This window comes from Polyodon spathula, chromosome 7, assembly GCF_017654505.1.
Source record: "Polyodon spathula isolate WHYD16114869_AA chromosome 7, ASM1765450v1, whole genome shotgun sequence".
In the NCBI taxonomy this organism is placed as follows: Eukaryota; Metazoa; Chordata; class Actinopteri; order Acipenseriformes; family Polyodontidae; genus Polyodon; species Polyodon spathula.
The window spans coordinates 50,464,933-50,482,852 of NC_054540.1; the positions used below are offsets into that span (position 1 = coordinate 50,464,933).

A 17,920-nucleotide genomic window follows, 5' to 3' on the forward strand; every position below is an offset into this window, starting at 1 on the left:
ATTGCCTCTCAATAGACTCTCAACAGGAAGCCATTTGCTTTCAAAGTCACTTTATTTCCTCTTGATTAAATGCTTATCAGCTTTAAAAAAGAAAAAGGTAACCTTGCTGTTACATGTAATGGGAGCCGCGAGACAGCCTATGTCGGGTCTCACACTCTGCTTGTTGTTTCACGTTGTTGGTCTATGTTTATAAAAAAAAAAAAAAATCTACCAGCATAACCAGTGAAGATTGCAGTTTCCAAAGGGACTAGCTGAAGAGGCATTAAGGAAGAAAATGCTTTTTTTGCAAGAATCATCTTAAAAACTAAAATTTTCTCCCAGGGACAGAACATTACAACTGTTGCCAAAAGTTTTGCATCACCCTGTAGAATTAACAAATGTTGCTTCATAAATCAAATGAAACCTGCTGAATAATGTTAACATATTGCATTATATCTGCTTTGTAGGTTTCCATACTGTTAATGAAAAAATGACAAAAATCAACAAACGTGACATTCTGAAATCTAACATGAAATACTGTTACTTTGACTTCTGGTAGACTTGTGCAATATTATTTGTAGTTTCTTGGATTACGTGATGTAAAATAAAGATCTAAATTATTTAAAATTTTGCCTCAAACCTAAATGCAAAACTTTTGACCATAGCTGTAGGCTCAGCACTGAATGGTGCCCGTCCTTAAACTGTGTGTTTGCCAAGTTTTACCATGGTTAACTGCGATTTTTTTTATTGCATGTGTATCTAAAAAAAATAAAATAAATCTCCCACAATAGTAACAACCCAAAACCATGACAGACAGGCCAACAATAAAGTATGTAATTTGAATGAATGAAACGCAATGGGAAAATGCCACACAAAACCAGTTTTTACAACTAGCACTTCGCAAACTAAAGAGCAAACCGTCATGGTGATACTTGGTCCACTTTACGGATTGCCTTTTTGATTTTGTGTTCTTTCCTCATCTTTCAATACTTATCTTCTGCACAGCTCCAGTTTTCATCCTGTGTTTGAACATTTCAAATTCTCTTGACAGATCACAGATACACGGTAGCGTATACATTTTCTCTCATCTTATTTCACATTTGGCTAAGCTGCCGAGCAGCCATGGAGGCTACTCAACTGAATAGACACATCTTTTAGCTAGTCTGAATGTGAGGTTTCCATCTAAAACAAGCCATCTGATACAGAAATATGAAGGGAACTTTGCACTGCACCAGAAAGTCTATCCACAGTACTTTTCCAATACAATTTTGTAAGTCTTTCCTACAGAATGTAAATTGTTGTTTCTTTTAATATCTAAAACTGCATGATAGCCTTCCCTGCCTAGTTCTATTTTCTATAAATATGTGAAACTGTATAAAAAACTGTAATTCTATGTATCATATTTTAAAAATTGTCATAAAACAATGTAAAAGTATAACTAAGTCTAATTTTAAGATCATTATACTTTAATGAAGCAGAGATACAGTCTTCTATAAGGCAATAACTTTACAATGGTATGCAAGTTTCCACTGGTAGTTTAACCAGTACAGGGTTTTTATATACTTTAGACATGTTCTGCCCCCTACTGTTTAAATTCTCTGGCTTTTCATTTTATCAATTGCACACATCTAACCAAACACAGTTGTTAATCAGTAAACTTTTTTTTTTAAGATACAGAAATAAGATGTGGTTAAATGATTTAGTATTCATATACTTTTCTAAAAATACATTTGAATTCATATGATTCTAGTCTGTGTATCCACTCTATTGCCAGCAATACAAAAGGATACTTGATCCATAGTAGGCGTTTGATGGAGCTGGCATTTTGGCTAAGCTAGTTCAATACAGAAGTCAATGTTTTACTTTTTTTTTAACATTAACAAAAGTCCTAGTACTGAACCAATTGCCTTTAACAATTGCAATCAGCCAAGAGCAAAATCTGAGTACTTTAGCTGACACACAGGAAGATATCTTTAGCTTTTTGTACAATTATCTGAATTTCATAACCACAGTGATATTCATAACCTTATTAAAATGATAAACTTCAACATTATTTCAAGGCTGGTAAACATCATTATCTAAGGCACAGGCTACTCCAGCCCCATTCTCAACCAACAAGGATCGCTGAATCCAAACCAACATCAAGTGAAGAAAAAAACCCTAATTTTAAAACAAAAAATAAACTGACCTATAATTACAATAGCTCCCACTGTAAAGTGGAGAACCAGAGATTAATGCCAAATCAATGGCAAAGTATTTTAAAAAATATATTTACAACAAGCACAATAAGCATTAACCATTATTGAATTCTTTAGTACTAAAGTCTTTGGACAACATGAAGTCCTGCTTTCTAAAAATGCTACAGAAAAGGCAGTCTATGTTTGTTCCTGGTCCATGCTGAAGATGAGGTAGCATGTCTCCAGGTGGTCTGGCCCCAATTTGTGCTCGAACTGGGGCAGCAAATCACTCGCAGTCATACCCTTCAGGAAATGAGAACTGATTTCTTCATAAAGCGTCTGACCGACATCACCTGCAAACACAATTTGACATCAATTACAGGAGCACTGTCCAATAGTGAGGTTCACTTTTAATTAGTCTATTTATTATCCTCCACTGGGATGCATATCCCTGTTAACAATATATAGGAGGCAGATGCACATGCAGGTACACCGTGTTTTAACAGTACGGAATCTATAGAACTGATTATTCAGTTATGCTGATTTTTGCTAATGACCTTCAAATTACTGAATGTATAATAATCTGGGAGTATATGGAGTCAGTCCGTGTGACTGGTTCCATTTTTCCGTCACTTGCTTCTTTAAAAAATGTTGATGTTTGTATTTTAAACAGCTACAAAAGTAAGTTACAATTGCACCTGACTGTGCTATAATCTCTTCCCCAAGTAGCTGTTTGTAGAGTGTGTTCTAGTGGATAATAATCTCACATTCCTGTGCTCCTTCTCCTAATAACCGTTTACCTGCTCCCACCAACTAAAATAAAGGAAAAGCTGATTTGCTCTGTGCCATTACCTATACATTTATCTCGCAGTGCTTTTAAAGTGGCAGACAGCGCACCGCCTTGTTCTCCTCCCTCCCTCTCCTCTTGGAAAGCATCATTCTCTGCCGTGACCTCCATGGCACTACGGGCACTGTTAACAACCTCTGTGAGATTATTTTCCTCCGGCTCCTCGAAGTCATCGGGGTACTCGCACAAATCTACTTCATCGTAAGAAACTGGTGAGAAATAAAGGACAATACTTTTCCTAGAATTTAAACCGATAAAAACGAAATACATAATATTTTTTTCTCATACAAGCCACAAAAGCATTATAAAAGCCACTTGATTATTCAAAACCCCATGATTACCAAATCTCTCAAATACATGCCATGTCTCTGTATACAGTATTACAATATGATAATATCTAATGTAACCTTGATTACCCAAAACAAAACATGCGTGTCCTCTGAGCATTTGTTTATTTGTAATGCAAAGAGGAGTAAGGGCTTCAAATAACCTTGTCATAACCCCCTTTCTACCTTTGGTATATAAAGTGAAGAATCTGCATTATTAGTCTAACAGCCTTCATTAGATTGTTAAAGGTTGGGGACCTTCCCTTGCTGTCGTACCTTCTAGCTCTTCAGGAATGTCTTCATTCTGCACAGGGGATGGCTGAGACGATTCATCCTCTATGTGCTCCTCTATTGAAGATAGACTATCCTGATCATCAAAGTCTTCAGAATAGTCTGACTCATCTCCAGCACTGGCAGCCTCTTCCTTCTCGTCTGACTTACAGGCATCCTCTTCATCTTCTTTTGATTCCTCTGTGACGGATGGTGGAGCTGATTCTGGTCTGCGGTGCTCTCTTTCTTTTTTCTTGTGTGCTATGGCAGTTCTGCTGCGGGGTTCTATTAACGCTTGGGCACCCCCACTTTCACCACTGGGCTTAGCCAGATGTCTTGTTAGATGCATTTCTTGTTCCTTAATAAAAATCCCAAGATGCTCCTGCACGTAAGCCACATTGAGGATGCAACTAGCACTTGGTCTTTCCTCTGGGAGGGTGTTGAGCATCATTTTAATCAAACTATGTAGATTGTTAGAGTAGATCTCTGGCACCTTGCTGTATTCCCCTTTTACAATTTTATAGAACAGACTGATAAGGTTCTTGGCATCAAAAGGAGGTTTTAATGCACAAATCTCAAACAACAAGCATCCAAGGGCCCAGATGTCTGACTTGGAGCTGTATGGTACATCCTGACAAAGCTCTGGGCTCAAATAGCTTGGAGTCCCCACACAAGTGCTTGCCATGTCCATAGTGTTATTCATGACTTTGGATATTCCAAAGTCTCCAAGCTTCACCATGCCCTTCTTTGTCAAGAAGACATTGGCCGTCTTTATGTCCCTGTGGAGTATTTTAACAGAGTGAATGTACTGCACAGCCATTGCTAACTGGACGAACCACCTCATCACATCGTTCTCTGAAAAGTAACCTCTCCCCTCCTTGACACGGTCATCCAAAGTCCCACCATCACAGTAATCCATCACAATGTAAATATACTCATCTTCTGAATCAAAGAAATGGTGATGGCAGGTAATGATGTGGGGATGCTTGAGCTTCCTAAGGATTTCAGCTTCTTGCAGAACCACCTCTTTGGTTCTTGTCTTTCGAGAGCCGTCTATCTGTATCCTTTTGATTGCAAATAGCTTATTTGTCTCTGTATGCTTCATCAAGAAGACTTCTGCACTAGCCCCCCTACCAATGGTAAGAACTTTCTCATACATCTCCATGGCATTCTTCTGACTTTAGAACTTAGACAAACTAAGGCAAAGAGAAGAAATACATAATTGAATTATACATATATATATTTTTTATTTTACCAAATGCCAATATACAGCTCTGGAAAAAATGAAGAGACCACTGCAAAATTATCAGTTTCTCTGGTTTTACTATTTATAGGTATGTGTTTGGGTAAAATGAACATTTTGGTTTTATTCTATAAACTACTGACAACATTTCTCCCAAATTCCAAATAAAAATATTGTCATTTAGAGCATTTATTTGCAGAAAATGACAACTGGTCAAAATAACAAAAAAGATGCAGTGTTGTCAGACCTCGAATAATGCAAAGAAAATAAGTTCATATTCATTTTTAAACAACACAATACTAATGTTTTAACTTAGGAAGAGTTCAGAAATCAACATTTGGTGGAATAACCCTGATTTTCAAGCACAGCTTTCATGCGTCTTGGCATGCTCTCCACCAGTCTTTCACATTGATGTTGGGTGACTTTATAACACTCCTGGCGCAAAAATTTAAGCAGCTTGGCTTTGTTTGATGGCTTGTGACCATCCATCTTCCTCTTGATCACATTCCAGAGGTTTTCAATGGGGTTCAGGTCTGGAGATTGGGCTGGCCATGACAGGGTCTTGATCTGGTGGTCCTCCATCCACACCTTGATTGACCTGGCTGTGTGGCATGGAGCATTGTCCTGCTGGAAAAACCAATCCTCAGAGTTGGGGAACACTGTCAGAGCAGAAGGAAGCAAGTTTTCTTCCAGGACAACCTTGTCTTGATTCATGCCAAAGCTGCCCGATTCCAGCCTTGCTGAAGCACCCCGAGATCATCACTGATCCTCCACCACATTTCACTGTGGGTGCGAGACACTGTGGCTTGTAGGCCTCTCCAGGTCTCCGTCTAACCATTAGACAACGAGGTGTTGGGCAAAGTTGAAAATTGGACTCATCTGGGGGTGCTTCAGGAAGGCTGGAATCGGGCAGATTTGTCTTTGTGAAGGACACATGAATCAAGCCAAGTACAAGGTTGTCCTGGAAGAAAACTTGCTTCCTTCTGCTCTGACAGTGTTCCCCAACTCTGAGGATTGGTTTTTCCAGCAGGACAATGCTCCATGCCACACAGCCAGGTCAATCACGGTGTGGATGGAGGACCACCAGATCAAGACCCTGTCATGGCCAGCCCAATCTCCAGACCTGAACCCCATTGAAAACCTCTGGAATGTGATCAAGAGGAAGATGGGTGGTCACAAGCCATCAAACAAAGCCAAGCTGCTTAAATTATTGTGCCAGTGGTGTTATAAAGTCACCCAACATCAATGTGAAAGACTGGTGGAGAGCATGCCAAGACGCATGAAAGCTGTGCTTGAAAATCAGGGTTATTCCACCAAATATTGATTTCTGAACTCTTCCTAAGTTAAAACATTAGTATTGTGTTGTTTAAAAATGAATATGAACTTATTTTCTTTGCATTATTCGAGGTCTGACAACACTGCATCTTTTTTGTTATTTTGACCAGTTGTCATTTTCTGCAAATAAATGCTCTAAATGACAATATTTTTATTTGGAATTTGGGAGAAATGTTGTCAGTAGTTTATAGAATAAAACCAAAATGTTCTACCCAAACACATTCCATTCAAATCATGGTGCTGGCAGAGTTTTAAGATGACATTGTCACACAATTTGAAATGAATGTAGAAGACTGTTCAGTGCAGGATAGGATTCCCCAGACAAGCTCAATGCAAGCACAAAGCCAGACAACGGTAGATTTAGCAAAACGGTAGTAACTAAATATTGGAGAATCACAACCCAGGGCAACTGAAAATAACTGCAAACAACATTAAACAGTTAAAATGACATCTTAAAATACTTCCCTTTTGAAAATATAAAGCGTCTGCAAGTGGAGATATCATTGTGTCTTTCCACCTGCCCCCTCAAGGTGAAACACTATACAGTGCTGCCATTACTGTTGAAGTTTTTACAATGGGATTTAAAGGTATGTTATGTGGGTGTTTGTAGCAATACCATATCCCCATGGTAATAGCAAAAGCGTTGGCCGCTAAATATTTAAATAACGACATGCAGGTGTCAGAAGTGTCAGATCATCAAGAATTAAAACACTTTTTTATACAAAATAAATAATAACTTTGAGATATTAAATAATGGTAAACGTACCAAATGACCTACACATTTAAAGAAAATAATAAATAATAATAATTATTATTATTATTATTATTATTATTATTAGTATGCATTGATTGGTTAATTAGTTTTGTACAGTACCTATTCTTTTTCAGAATTTGTTGTTGAAAAAAATACAACACCAACAAAAACAAAAAAACGGAGTGGAGAGCATACAATAAACAAGACAGCAGATAAACTCGACAGCCATATCGATCCACCTGATTATTCCTGTAAACTGTGGTCTAATTAATTAAAACTAGTACTGTATAATTTCACCCAGTTTGTGCATCAAGTTATCAATTTAGTTGTACAGTATTAAATCTAACATAGTATATTTACATAGTTCCCATCAGTATCGCAGTCTTTATTATCTGTGTTTACATTATAGTACAAACTAGCAAAGCCATACTTGTGAAGCTCGCTCTGCCCTCCCTATCCTTCTGACACAAGACTAAGCCATTGAAAATATGGTAACTTAGCCAGTTTTAAAGTGAACTAAACTTTGGATTTGTTCATGCACTCAACGTGTCGGCAGTACAAGTGGCTTACCACTGCTATCGGAATAGTATTCTGTATATAGGCTAATAGACCTTACCTGGAACAAACATCAACTCACGTTATCCAGAAATTCTACTTGCTAAGGCTTCGTGGCATTATATTCGGTAAAAGCACAAATGAAAAATGCTACCTGATTGTAGTTTTCAAAACACGGCCATTTGTATGTGAAGATTTTGCCATTCTAAACTAGTTTATTTCCTGCTGTACAGCCTTTTCCAAATCTCCATGGTTACCAGCGGTTTAACAGCTATAGCCAGTTCTACAACCATTACAACAGATAATATCGCCGCGCGCTTTTCAAATATAGCTATATATATATATATATATATATATATATATATATATATATATAATTATTTTAAAATTTGACATATGGAGAGAAAAAAAAGACAACAACGTAGTATTAGCAACAAATTCTGCAAAGTGATTCACTGCCGTTGCACGAGCAACACACTCACAAGGTTTATGATTAAAAAGGAAATAAATTTATTTCCTTAAACAGCACAAATGATACATATATCTTACCTGGCCTGAGCATACATTTCACATGGCATCGTGATTATTTAATGTATGTAGGTTAGTTGTAATAAAGGCATACTCGCGTTTTTTTGCAAGATTAAAAACAAAACAAAACAAAAAAAAAAACAAAAAAAATGCAAGTCATGTTTGTCAAGCCTGGGCTCTGGCATTGTAGCACGAGGATATGCATTCCAAAAAATTCTAAATAACATCACGTATTGTAACGTGATTTCCCCATGTTGACAGGGCATTTCACCTAGTAAAATACAAGGAAGTTCCTGCGATTGTTATTTATTAAGAAAAGAGTCTACACGTCTCAGAGTCGAGATATCAGTTGCTGATTCCTTATGCATGTGTAAACACAGGTAAGGGGCGGGGTTTAATTTGTATTCAAGTTTCAATGCTTCCTGGGCCTGTAGTTTTATGAGGATGAAGAAAGGCCGAGATGTTACATATAAAATACCGTAGTACCATCCATAACACCAGTACTGAATTCTAATGAGAGCTGTCACTTCTTATGGATATGAATCGTTATTCTTTTATAACCATTTATCTTATTTTTGTTCTGGGTATATTATTGTACCAATTACTCAAGAACTCTTGTATATATCCCCAATATATGTTATTACCTCCTGTAGTGTAAGTCACAAGGTGGTACTGAAGCTAGACCTCTTCAAACTTCAATATAATATCGAATATCTTTGACCATTGACAAAAATTGACAGGCAGCACAGGGCGTGATTAAGTACCGGGAACTGTTCAGCAACGTGTAGCTTTAAAATTTCTGCTTCTCTTGAATTGAAGGTGTAAAAAACAAGGAACAAATCATCGAGCGATATTAAAAAGGGAGTATCGATAATGCTGTTTATGCTAATTAGATGCATGCATTAATTAAAATGATGCTATAGGTCACGATTGTGGCTGTAAAGCAAGAGCCTTTTTCTGAAGAGAGAAAAAAAAATCATACTATGGCTCACTGGCACCATCTAGTGTTTGCTATGGAACACTGCAGTTAATTATTATTACAGTTTTTTTTAAAACAGGGATAATAGGCCTATGCATAACATGAGAATACATTATGTCTAGTGTTAATAGCAGTATTTTAAAGGCATCAATTATTGTACTTGGCTAACTTAGGTATACTTACAGTATAGACATGATGCTGGCTGAGTAAAGTAAGCTCTAACCGTGCACAGGATGGGGCGCGTACTGTGCTCATTAGTGGTCCTTCTCTACGGACGTCGAGAAGAGCCATGAATGTGTCAATTAATCAGTCAGACTACTCCCAGCAACATTTTTGAGACGTTGTAACTCTCTTCATGATTAGAAGTTTGTTCATCAAAGCGGCGTGTGCCTGCTAGTTGATATCGACGTCTTATTCTACGTACAAGTGTTTGTTTAACAAGAAACAGGACCCACAGGAAATAAAAATGTACATTGAGTAGCTGCAATAGTGCATGTTTTGTTTTTAGTTTTGAAATGGTTTGCTTTCTCGGTCTTTAAAGTAAATTTAACCTGATTATTATTTTGTATACAGAAAGACGGAGAACTGTTCAAAATAACAACCTGACTGGCTTAGCTGTGGTATAAAGCATACAGTTGGTGTGTTATGTTGCACAACCCATTTTTTTCAATGCTTTTCTGTAGGTCAGGCACATCCTGTGTGAAATGCATAGCAAATGTATGGAAGCATGGAGAAAGTGAAGTCTGGTGTGCGGTTCAGCGAGGTCACCTCGAAGTACAGTAAAGACAAAGCCAGACAAGGAGTAAGTTGTGGGATGGGCACTTCAACACTAGGCTGCAGCACTAGGGTTGATCATGTCATATTCATATCCAGTGTGGTCCTTTCTTTAAGATCTCCCTTCAAAGTAGTACTTTATAACATTAAACAGACGATTCTACAAAGAAAAGCGTCATATCCATGCACAATTTTACTGAACCATCTAACATTGTCTACCACGTGCAGTTTAACTGTAGGGTATTTGAACAAAAAGATGCAATTGGTCAATTATATTTCAGGTATTTCTTATGAGTTTGTGTTTTAGAGATTTAAGCAATTCATACTGAAGATGATGCTTGTGAATACATAACAATCAAATGAAATGCCATGTATTTTGTAGTAAGTCTTAGTAATTGTAAACTAGCTCTTATTTAGGCTTTTATTTGTGTGTATAATATATATATATATATATATATATATATATATATATATATATATATATATATATATATATATATATCACTTTTTCATGTGTATATGGTTTTAATATTGACCATTGAAGCAGTTTCAAAACTAAATAAAATCGCCAGTTATAGTCTGGGGCCCAAGTGAAGATTTTTACTTTTTGTTTGTCTTCGGGGGTAATACAGTTGCATTTGTCAGCCTGATAGAGGGACTCCAGGTGGTAAAAACAAGGCAGGGCATCGGTGGCAGATGAATGGCAGGGCTGAGCTATGACCCTCATTTAATAGTGATGAGGACAACATAAACCAGGGGTCTGTGAATACTAATACTAATACAGAAATTCAAGGCATGTATTATTTTGTTCAGAATTATAATTTCTGTTTTCTTCAAGAGAAAGGCCAGGTTTAAGGTTACCATTGCACTGTTTCACAGCATTGCTCAGGCAACATAAAGAACTGATAAGGTTCTGAACATTCATAACTGTCACAGTGATAAGCTAAAACAGCTGCTTGAAAATGATCATGGTGGCCGCATTTTATTTCCGCAGGAAGGACTTTGCAACTAGAAGGGAAAGAAACACCCATAGATTGATCAAAAGATTAATCGAGGGGAACATATTATATCTGCCGGGAAAAAAGGGTTGGTACCACAACTCTCATATGGCCTGCCATTCAAACACCTCCCTCTAGATAGTTCTCAGCAGCAAACTGTTCTTGTGAAAGGCAACTTCCTTTACCAGTGAACACAATACTGTGGGGGTGTGGGGATGTGGGTGTGTGGGGAGGGTGGGTAAGGTTTGGGTATCTCATCCTCATGGGTTATTGGGTTTAAAAGAGAACCTGTGGTTCAACCTTTACGTGAGATACTTCACTATATAGTGTTTCATTGTTCTTGTTGTCCCTATTACTGTTGTAGGATATGAATGTAGACACTTTGACTGGAACAAACAGCTTGAGAGAAAGAGGGGCCACTTTGGGTTTTGTGATGTTTTCCATGGACCACTAGAGGGAGAGAGAGAGAGAGTCATTATCACCAATTCAATACACAACACTTGCGAAATATTAAAAATATAAACATGCCGAGTTCATTGCAGTCATCAGCTGCACAGAGTAACCAGTTCAGCAGAATGAAACAACAAACAAGTGAGTACAGACACAACAAACCTGGTTTTAATGGGTAGGTCTCGCTTCTACAACATCAGTGTAAGATTACATAGTTAATGGTACACCTGGTGGTCACTGTTGAAACACTGGAGCTTGAGATGAAAAACCGCTCCTCTAAAAGATGGTCATTGACATTCTATATATAACCACGTGGTTCTTACAGTTTCTCAGTGGAATCCTTGGTATGTTTAGGTTCTATATAAACAAAACAGTCACCTATAGTGAACAACAGGAGTTAGATGGGTTCCATATAAAAAGAAAAGGTTCTAAATGGAACCAACAATTTGATGAATTCACTTCACATGGAACCTCTAACTAAAGGCTCTAAAGCGTATGGAACTCCAAATTGGATTATATATTAGAATGGCTGAACACAACAAGGGAGCAAGAGAAATCCTGAACGATCATTTTTCTCTATATAGAATGTTCTGAAAAAAAATGCTTAATAGGAAAATCCAGACACAAAGCATTGACAGAACAGCCACTTATTAACTATATTAAACCATGTTTATTCTCTTCCATGGACATGATTAGGCTATACTAGAATGTAAATAATCAAGCAACATGCCCTATCTTGAGATTCAAACTAACAAAAGGATTCAGATATGACTTTCATGAATCTGCTAAAGCTTGATATAGACTTTCTTACAGGGTTCCCTTTCTTAAACAAATCAGACTTCCTCTGTAGCTATCTGGATTGTAACAGGGGCATTTGAGTGATACTTTACCCAATAATTTCTTCGAATGGGTAGAGTACTTGTGCTGTGATAGAAGAGGCCGACAACAGATGTTACACACAGTTTAATATCAATTTAAAAAAAAAAAACATCTTCTGAAATGAAGTGCTGTTTTAAAAATAGGAACAGCTGAGAAGGCTCGTTGGAGGCGTGGTTATTTCTTTAACGTTTATTGGCTGTAAAAGATGGAGTCAGATGACGTCATATTTCCGGGTTTTTCTCTCTTTCTTGCGGAAGGTGAGAGGGTACTGTCGGTCATTTACTTTTCTTCAGCATGAGATCTGCTGCATGCGTGCGTCAGCTTTGTAGGTACGGTAAGAGAAGGACGATTAAGACAACTTTGTAGTATATCTTATTAGTGCATCTCAAATTCAAGTTCATGTTGATGAAATGTACAGTATAATCAAAGGCATGTGTACAATTATGGATTGCAACTTTTGTATACGTCACTTGCAATGTTCCCTTATACCTCATGCCTTGTATTTATTGCCTGCTATTGGTATATTTATTTTAATCTTGATTTTATCACAGTACTAATAGAAGCTGGTTTTGTACGTTATTTAATGACGTTCTCACTCCAGCAACGTTGCTGTATGTCAAGGAAGTGGGTGAACATGTTGAATACATATAAAAAATAAACATGACAGACTCGATGACATCAATGTTTAGCCAGCTTCGCCAGTTTCGCCCTTACATTAGCATGTTAAGTTAGCCGTGTACAGTTTGTGCTTTGTGTTTAAATTGATACATTGATGAAATATTATTCAGTGACTGCACCGGAAATGTAAGCAGATCTCGTTTCGAATATTTAGCGAAATTCACTAAATATTCCATTGACGACATCGAGTCTGCTGTGAAGGGTAAGTCTGTAGAAGTCTTTTAAAATGAGAAATGTAAAATGTTGGTACAGTGCCGTTAACGTTGTTCCAAATACAAAGATATGTTTGTATATTTCAAGAATAGGCGAGTTCTGTATAATCTTGTATTATTACACGCTGTGCAATTAGCATCCACAGTGTATTCAATTAATTTTAACCAGGGTCTATCCCGGGCGCTGAAGTAGTTATAGGTTAACTATATGCAGGAGGTTTGGATAAAGGAATAAAGTTCCGAGTAAAAAATGTTTTTTTCTAAATGAGGACATCTGATGATGTGGTTTCCATAGTGACGTCAGACCACATTTTGGTCACTGCATTAAAAATAGAACAGATGTCTCTGTTTGCCCCCTCCAAAAGATTACTGTTGTTCAGAAAACCTGAAGTTTTTATTTTAGGACTTTATAGAGTCTCCTTTCCATTACATTATTATTATATTTATATTTACTATTTAAATGCACAAAATATGTTGTCTTAAAGGTTAGCTTTGGTATAGGACATTCATATGACGGTATGACCTTGATTATAGATTTCATTGCTTTGAAAATAAGCTGTAGTCAATGGTCTATCTAAAATGTATCTTTATTGATGGTTGTCTTTAAAATATGCTGTCACTTCTGAGACATTTCCTTGAAAAAGTAATTTTAATCGGTCATATATTCAAGTCTGTCATATTTGCAATCCATTGTGAATGAAACTGATGTGCAGCATGTACTGTATGTGTGTATATATTGCACGATAACTATCAGGGATACCATTTGCATATTTATTTAAATTTGATCAGTAATGATGCCTCTGCTGAAAATGATTAAAGTGATCATTAGACAGATGGTCAGTTATAGACTTCTCTATACACTTTATTGGCTCTGATTAGAGCATGTTTTTTAAAACCTTTTTCCCTTTCTGTGCCTGCTGTAGACAGCGTTATCTTTGTTGCATGCTTGGATGAGCGAGTTTATTTTACCATCTTCTCCTGAAGACAAGAGAGGTTACTATCGGTCACCAGCAGTCGCAGAAACAAGGAGGTGCTTCTCTTGTGGTGTCAGGCTTAGTCCTAGTTCAGTCTATAGTCAGAGTATTTGTGTGTGAGGAAATGGAGGAATCATTTGTTAACACAGCTCTTTGTTTTAAGCAATCCTGATCTTATATGCTACGCTAAGGCCTAATGAGTATATTGTCTCGTGGAAAGGATATTACCTGAGTTTGATTGGTGAGTGTCCATTTTGATTGTAATGTCATTTGTGGCAGCTAGATACTGCTGTGTTCTTTTGTTATGCCTGCAGCTGACAGGTGGGTGAGATCTCAGAAAAGTGGCATCTAGACAGCTGTGTCCTTATCTTTGAGCAGGTACTGTTGTCACTATGCGTAGCTCAAATAGGCTTTTCTATAACTGTGGCAGATTTTTGTGGTGCTGGTGAATTCAATGCTCGGGATATATGAAGGATGAGGCATTGGGTGCTACAGTAAGTTAAGAGCCTCAAACTCACTTCACCTTCTCAGGATCCAAACCTAGGATTCATGCCCTGCCAGTTAGCCTCCTTATTCAGCACCAGCAGAGCATGCCATCTAAACACAATCCCGCATAATGCAACCCCAGCCCTGCTGAATGTACAACTTTTCGCGTAATACCTGTTTGTGAGACCTAGTCTACAATTATGATTTCATACAAATGATCTTGTTTAAAATAAATAACTAAAATAATTACATTAGCATTTTAACTTCTGAAAATAAAACCATTGCAGAATGTATGCATTCTTTTTAGATTTTAAATCTAATAAGAAACTATTTATTTCAAGCAAACCCTTGAAATGTCTCAGCCTGATTCTAGTTACAGCAAACCAAGACTTTTGTCGTGCAAAGTGAATGAATGGTAACGCAAGAGTGGTGTTTGAAGTGCTTTATGGCCTTTAAAAATCTTTTACAGAATCACTGGCTACTCTGCTATAGTTAATATGGTAAAGTTACAGGAATGCACCCTCACTGCCTATAGAAAGTCTACACTCCCTTTCAAAATGTTCACCTTTTGTTGCCTTATAGCCTGGAATTAAAATGCATTAAAATAGTTTTTTTTTCATTTATCTACACATCCTACCCCACAACTTCCAAGTGAAAAAAATATTTTAGAAATTTGTAGAAAATTAATTAAAAATAAAAACTGAAATAGCTTGGTTGGATAAGTGTCCACCCCCCTTTTGTAATAGCAATCCTGAATTAGCTCAGGTGTAACCAATCATCTTCAGAATTACACACCAAGTTAAGTGGCCTCCACCTGTGTTAAATTGTAGTGATTCACATGATTTCAGGATAAATTCAGCAGTTCCTGTAGGTTCCCTCTGCTGGGTAGTGCATTTCAAAGCAAAGACTCAACCATGAGCACCAAGGTGCTTTCAAAAGAACTCCGGGAGAAAGTTGTTGAAAGGCACAGCTCGGGGGAAGGGTATAAAAAAAATATCAAAAGCCTTGAATATCCCATGGAGCACGGTCAAGACGCTTATTAAAAAGTGGAAGGTGTATGGTACCACCAGGACCCTGCCTAGATCAGGCTGTCCCTCCAAACTGGATGACCGAGCAAGAAGGAGACTGACCAGAGAGGCTACCAAGAGGCCAATGGCAACTTTGCAAAAGCTACAGGCTTTTATGGCCAAGACTGGTCAAAGTTTACATGTGACAACAATATCCCAAGCACTCCACAAATCTGGCCTGTATGGTAGGGTGGCAAGAAGGAAGCTGTTACTCAAGAAAGCCCACCTTGAATCCCATTTGAGGAATGCAAAAAAACACTCGGGAGATTCTGTAGCCATGAAACTAAAATGGAACTTTTTGGCCTGAATGCAAAGCTTTATATGTCTGGTGCAAACCCAACATAGTGCATCACCCAAAGAACAGCATCCCTACTGTGAAGCATTGTGGTGGCAGCATCCTGTTATGGGGGTGTTTCTCATCGGCAGGGACTGGGACACTTGTCAGGACACTTGAAAGCTGCAAGAAAGCTGAAACTGAGACGGAAGTTCACCTTTCAGCATGACAACGACCCAAAGCACACAGCCAAAGCTACACTGGAGTGGCTAAAGAACAAAAAGGTAAATGTCCTTGAGTGGCCCAGTCAGAGCCCCGACCTAAATTTAATTGAAAATTTGTGGGATGACGTGAAGATTGCTGTTCATCAACGCTCCCCAAGGAACTTGACAGAGCTTGAACAGTTTTGTAAAGAATGGTCAAATATTGCCAAATCTAGGTGTGCAAAGTTTGTAGAGACCTATCCCAACAGACTCCCATCTGTAATTGCTGCCAAAGGTGTTTCCACCAAGTATTAACTCGGGGGTGGAGACTTTCTCAGTTTTGTATTTTTAATACATATATTTTTTTTCTGAATAAAACCTTTTTTTCCCCTTAACAGTGTGGAGTATGGTGTGTAGATAAGTGGAAAAAAATCCAACTTTCTATAGGCACTGTATGTAGTCATGAAGTTGATGAACGGCACTTCCACTAGAATACAAGATGGTAAAGCTGTAACTCATGACTTATTGAAAGGTTTTATTAAGAGTTTTTGATGGATCAAATAAAGTGGTGTCTGGATGGCACAGTTCTAGACAGTTGTTAAACAAACCAAACCGTGTAATCCTTTAAACAAAATATTTTTAATAAAACATGCAATAAATAACAGATGTTTTGTTAATATCCATTGTCACCTTCTTTACATGGCTTTGTGTCTTAGTAAGTTTGCATTTTCATTTTAAGTTAAGTACAGAGCTTCAAGGAAGGCAAATTCTTCTGTGCTGGAAATCTGACCGCCGTCAAAACAAATACTGAAGTTTGTACGTGCTGTTTTCTCATGGGACGCTGTGTCCAGTACAGGCATTTAGCCAATAATACATTACCTATGTGTTATATACTGAATTGTGTAAAGGTATAAACCTTTAGTACATGGTGAATTGCTTTGCATGCATGGTTAAATTAAATTTAAAGTAGATAAGGTATTTGCAGGTCTGATTATTAACAGTATTGCACAATAAGAAATCAATATGTATATAAAGATGGGTGCGTACTGTAGTTGCAACATTGATCTTGCTAAGTTGGGCATGACATTAAACAATTACAATGAACTATGGTTTGCATTGCTTTACACCTGCACAAGTGAATAGTAACACTAGTTTGTCTGTATCTTTCTTCCCTGAGAACAGGGCTACATTTACAGTTATTGAATGCTTTGGCCTTCTAGAAATAAGCTCCTTTTCCACCTGTTGTGTGAGACTGCATCTACTCCGTGGCATGAGCTGCAAGCTTAAATCTAATTGGCTAAGGAATACTCATACTTATTGCTTACTTAGTTGTCCAGGGAGTTGGGAGTTGGTTGAGGGGAATTAGTAGGGTTACATTAAGAGGTTTATAACATAATATCAGGAACATTTAATACTGATTGGATTATTAACATGCTGGATAATGATGACACTGAGGAAAGAAACAATGGGGTAACTTTATTTCACATATTGAGCGTAGAGTGCCTCGGACAAATTTCAAAATAGTTGCCTAAAAATCTTTTTACATCCTTGGTTATGACACCTTATTAAGAGATATTTTGATTTACAAACAGTAATACTGGTGGCAACCTTTTGGATGTGGTTACTGCAGTAGGAGAGGTTGATGTTGCACAAACCCAGTTTTTACAGGATAGGCTTAATACACAATTCTTGGTAGAAGTGATGAAATAGTGAGGTGGGTTTTTCCTCAAATTAATCATGTTTTTGCTTATCTTGCAGTAAAGAATTACAGGAGTGGATCTGTATTGCAGTATTTTAACTTGGTCATTTTGCTGCCCGACTGCTGCACTGTGCAGATCACCGTTTTGGATTAGTTTTTTTTTTTAACCCAACAAATATTTTTCCTTACTGATCTTGTATCATCTGCTGATTCAATCCCTGTATTCTGACCTT

At 37.4% G+C, this 17,920-nt stretch overlaps 2 protein-coding genes across 8 annotated transcripts in view; one reads left to right on the plus strand and one right to left on the minus strand.

Moving 5' to 3' along the window:
• Positions 1 to 450: 450 nt before the first annotated feature.
• On the minus strand, positions 451 to 8,366 carry LOC121318710 (serine/threonine-protein kinase Nek4-like). Of its 3 annotated transcripts, none has more exons than XM_041255673.1 (4): positions 8,036 to 8,366; positions 3,606 to 4,795; positions 3,009 to 3,212; positions 451 to 2,509 (listed from the first exon to the last, which is right to left on the minus strand). In XM_041255673.1, exons 2-4 carry the CDS (start codon positions 4,762 to 4,764, stop codon positions 2,355 to 2,357), a joined length of 1,518 nt encoding a protein of 505 aa, XP_041111607.1. In that variant the 5' UTR covers positions 4,765 to 4,795; positions 8,036 to 8,366; the 3' UTR covers positions 451 to 2,354. The 3 variants fall into 3 exon arrangements, with proteins under 3 accessions (XP_041111607.1, XP_041111609.1, XP_041111608.1); XM_041255675.1 differs by lacking the exon at positions 8,036 to 8,366 and adding an exon at positions 7,641 to 7,710; XM_041255674.1 differs by lacking the exon at positions 8,036 to 8,366 and adding an exon at positions 7,548 to 7,698.
• Positions 8,367 to 12,341: 3,975 nt separating this feature from the next.
• LOC121318711 (long-chain-fatty-acid--CoA ligase 4-like) overlaps positions 12,342 to 17,920 on the plus strand; it is a 35,136-nt gene continuing 29,557 nt past the window's right edge. For 3 of the 5 annotated variants that reach the window (XM_041255681.1, XM_041255680.1, XM_041255688.1), the window contains exon 1: positions 12,342 to 12,423. The gene's annotated coding sequence lies outside the window, so the exon portion shown is untranslated. Of the gene's footprint in view, positions 12,424 to 12,885; positions 12,975 to 17,920 lie in introns of those variants that run through there. The other 2 variants (XM_041255682.1, XM_041255689.1) reach the window with 2 other exon arrangements.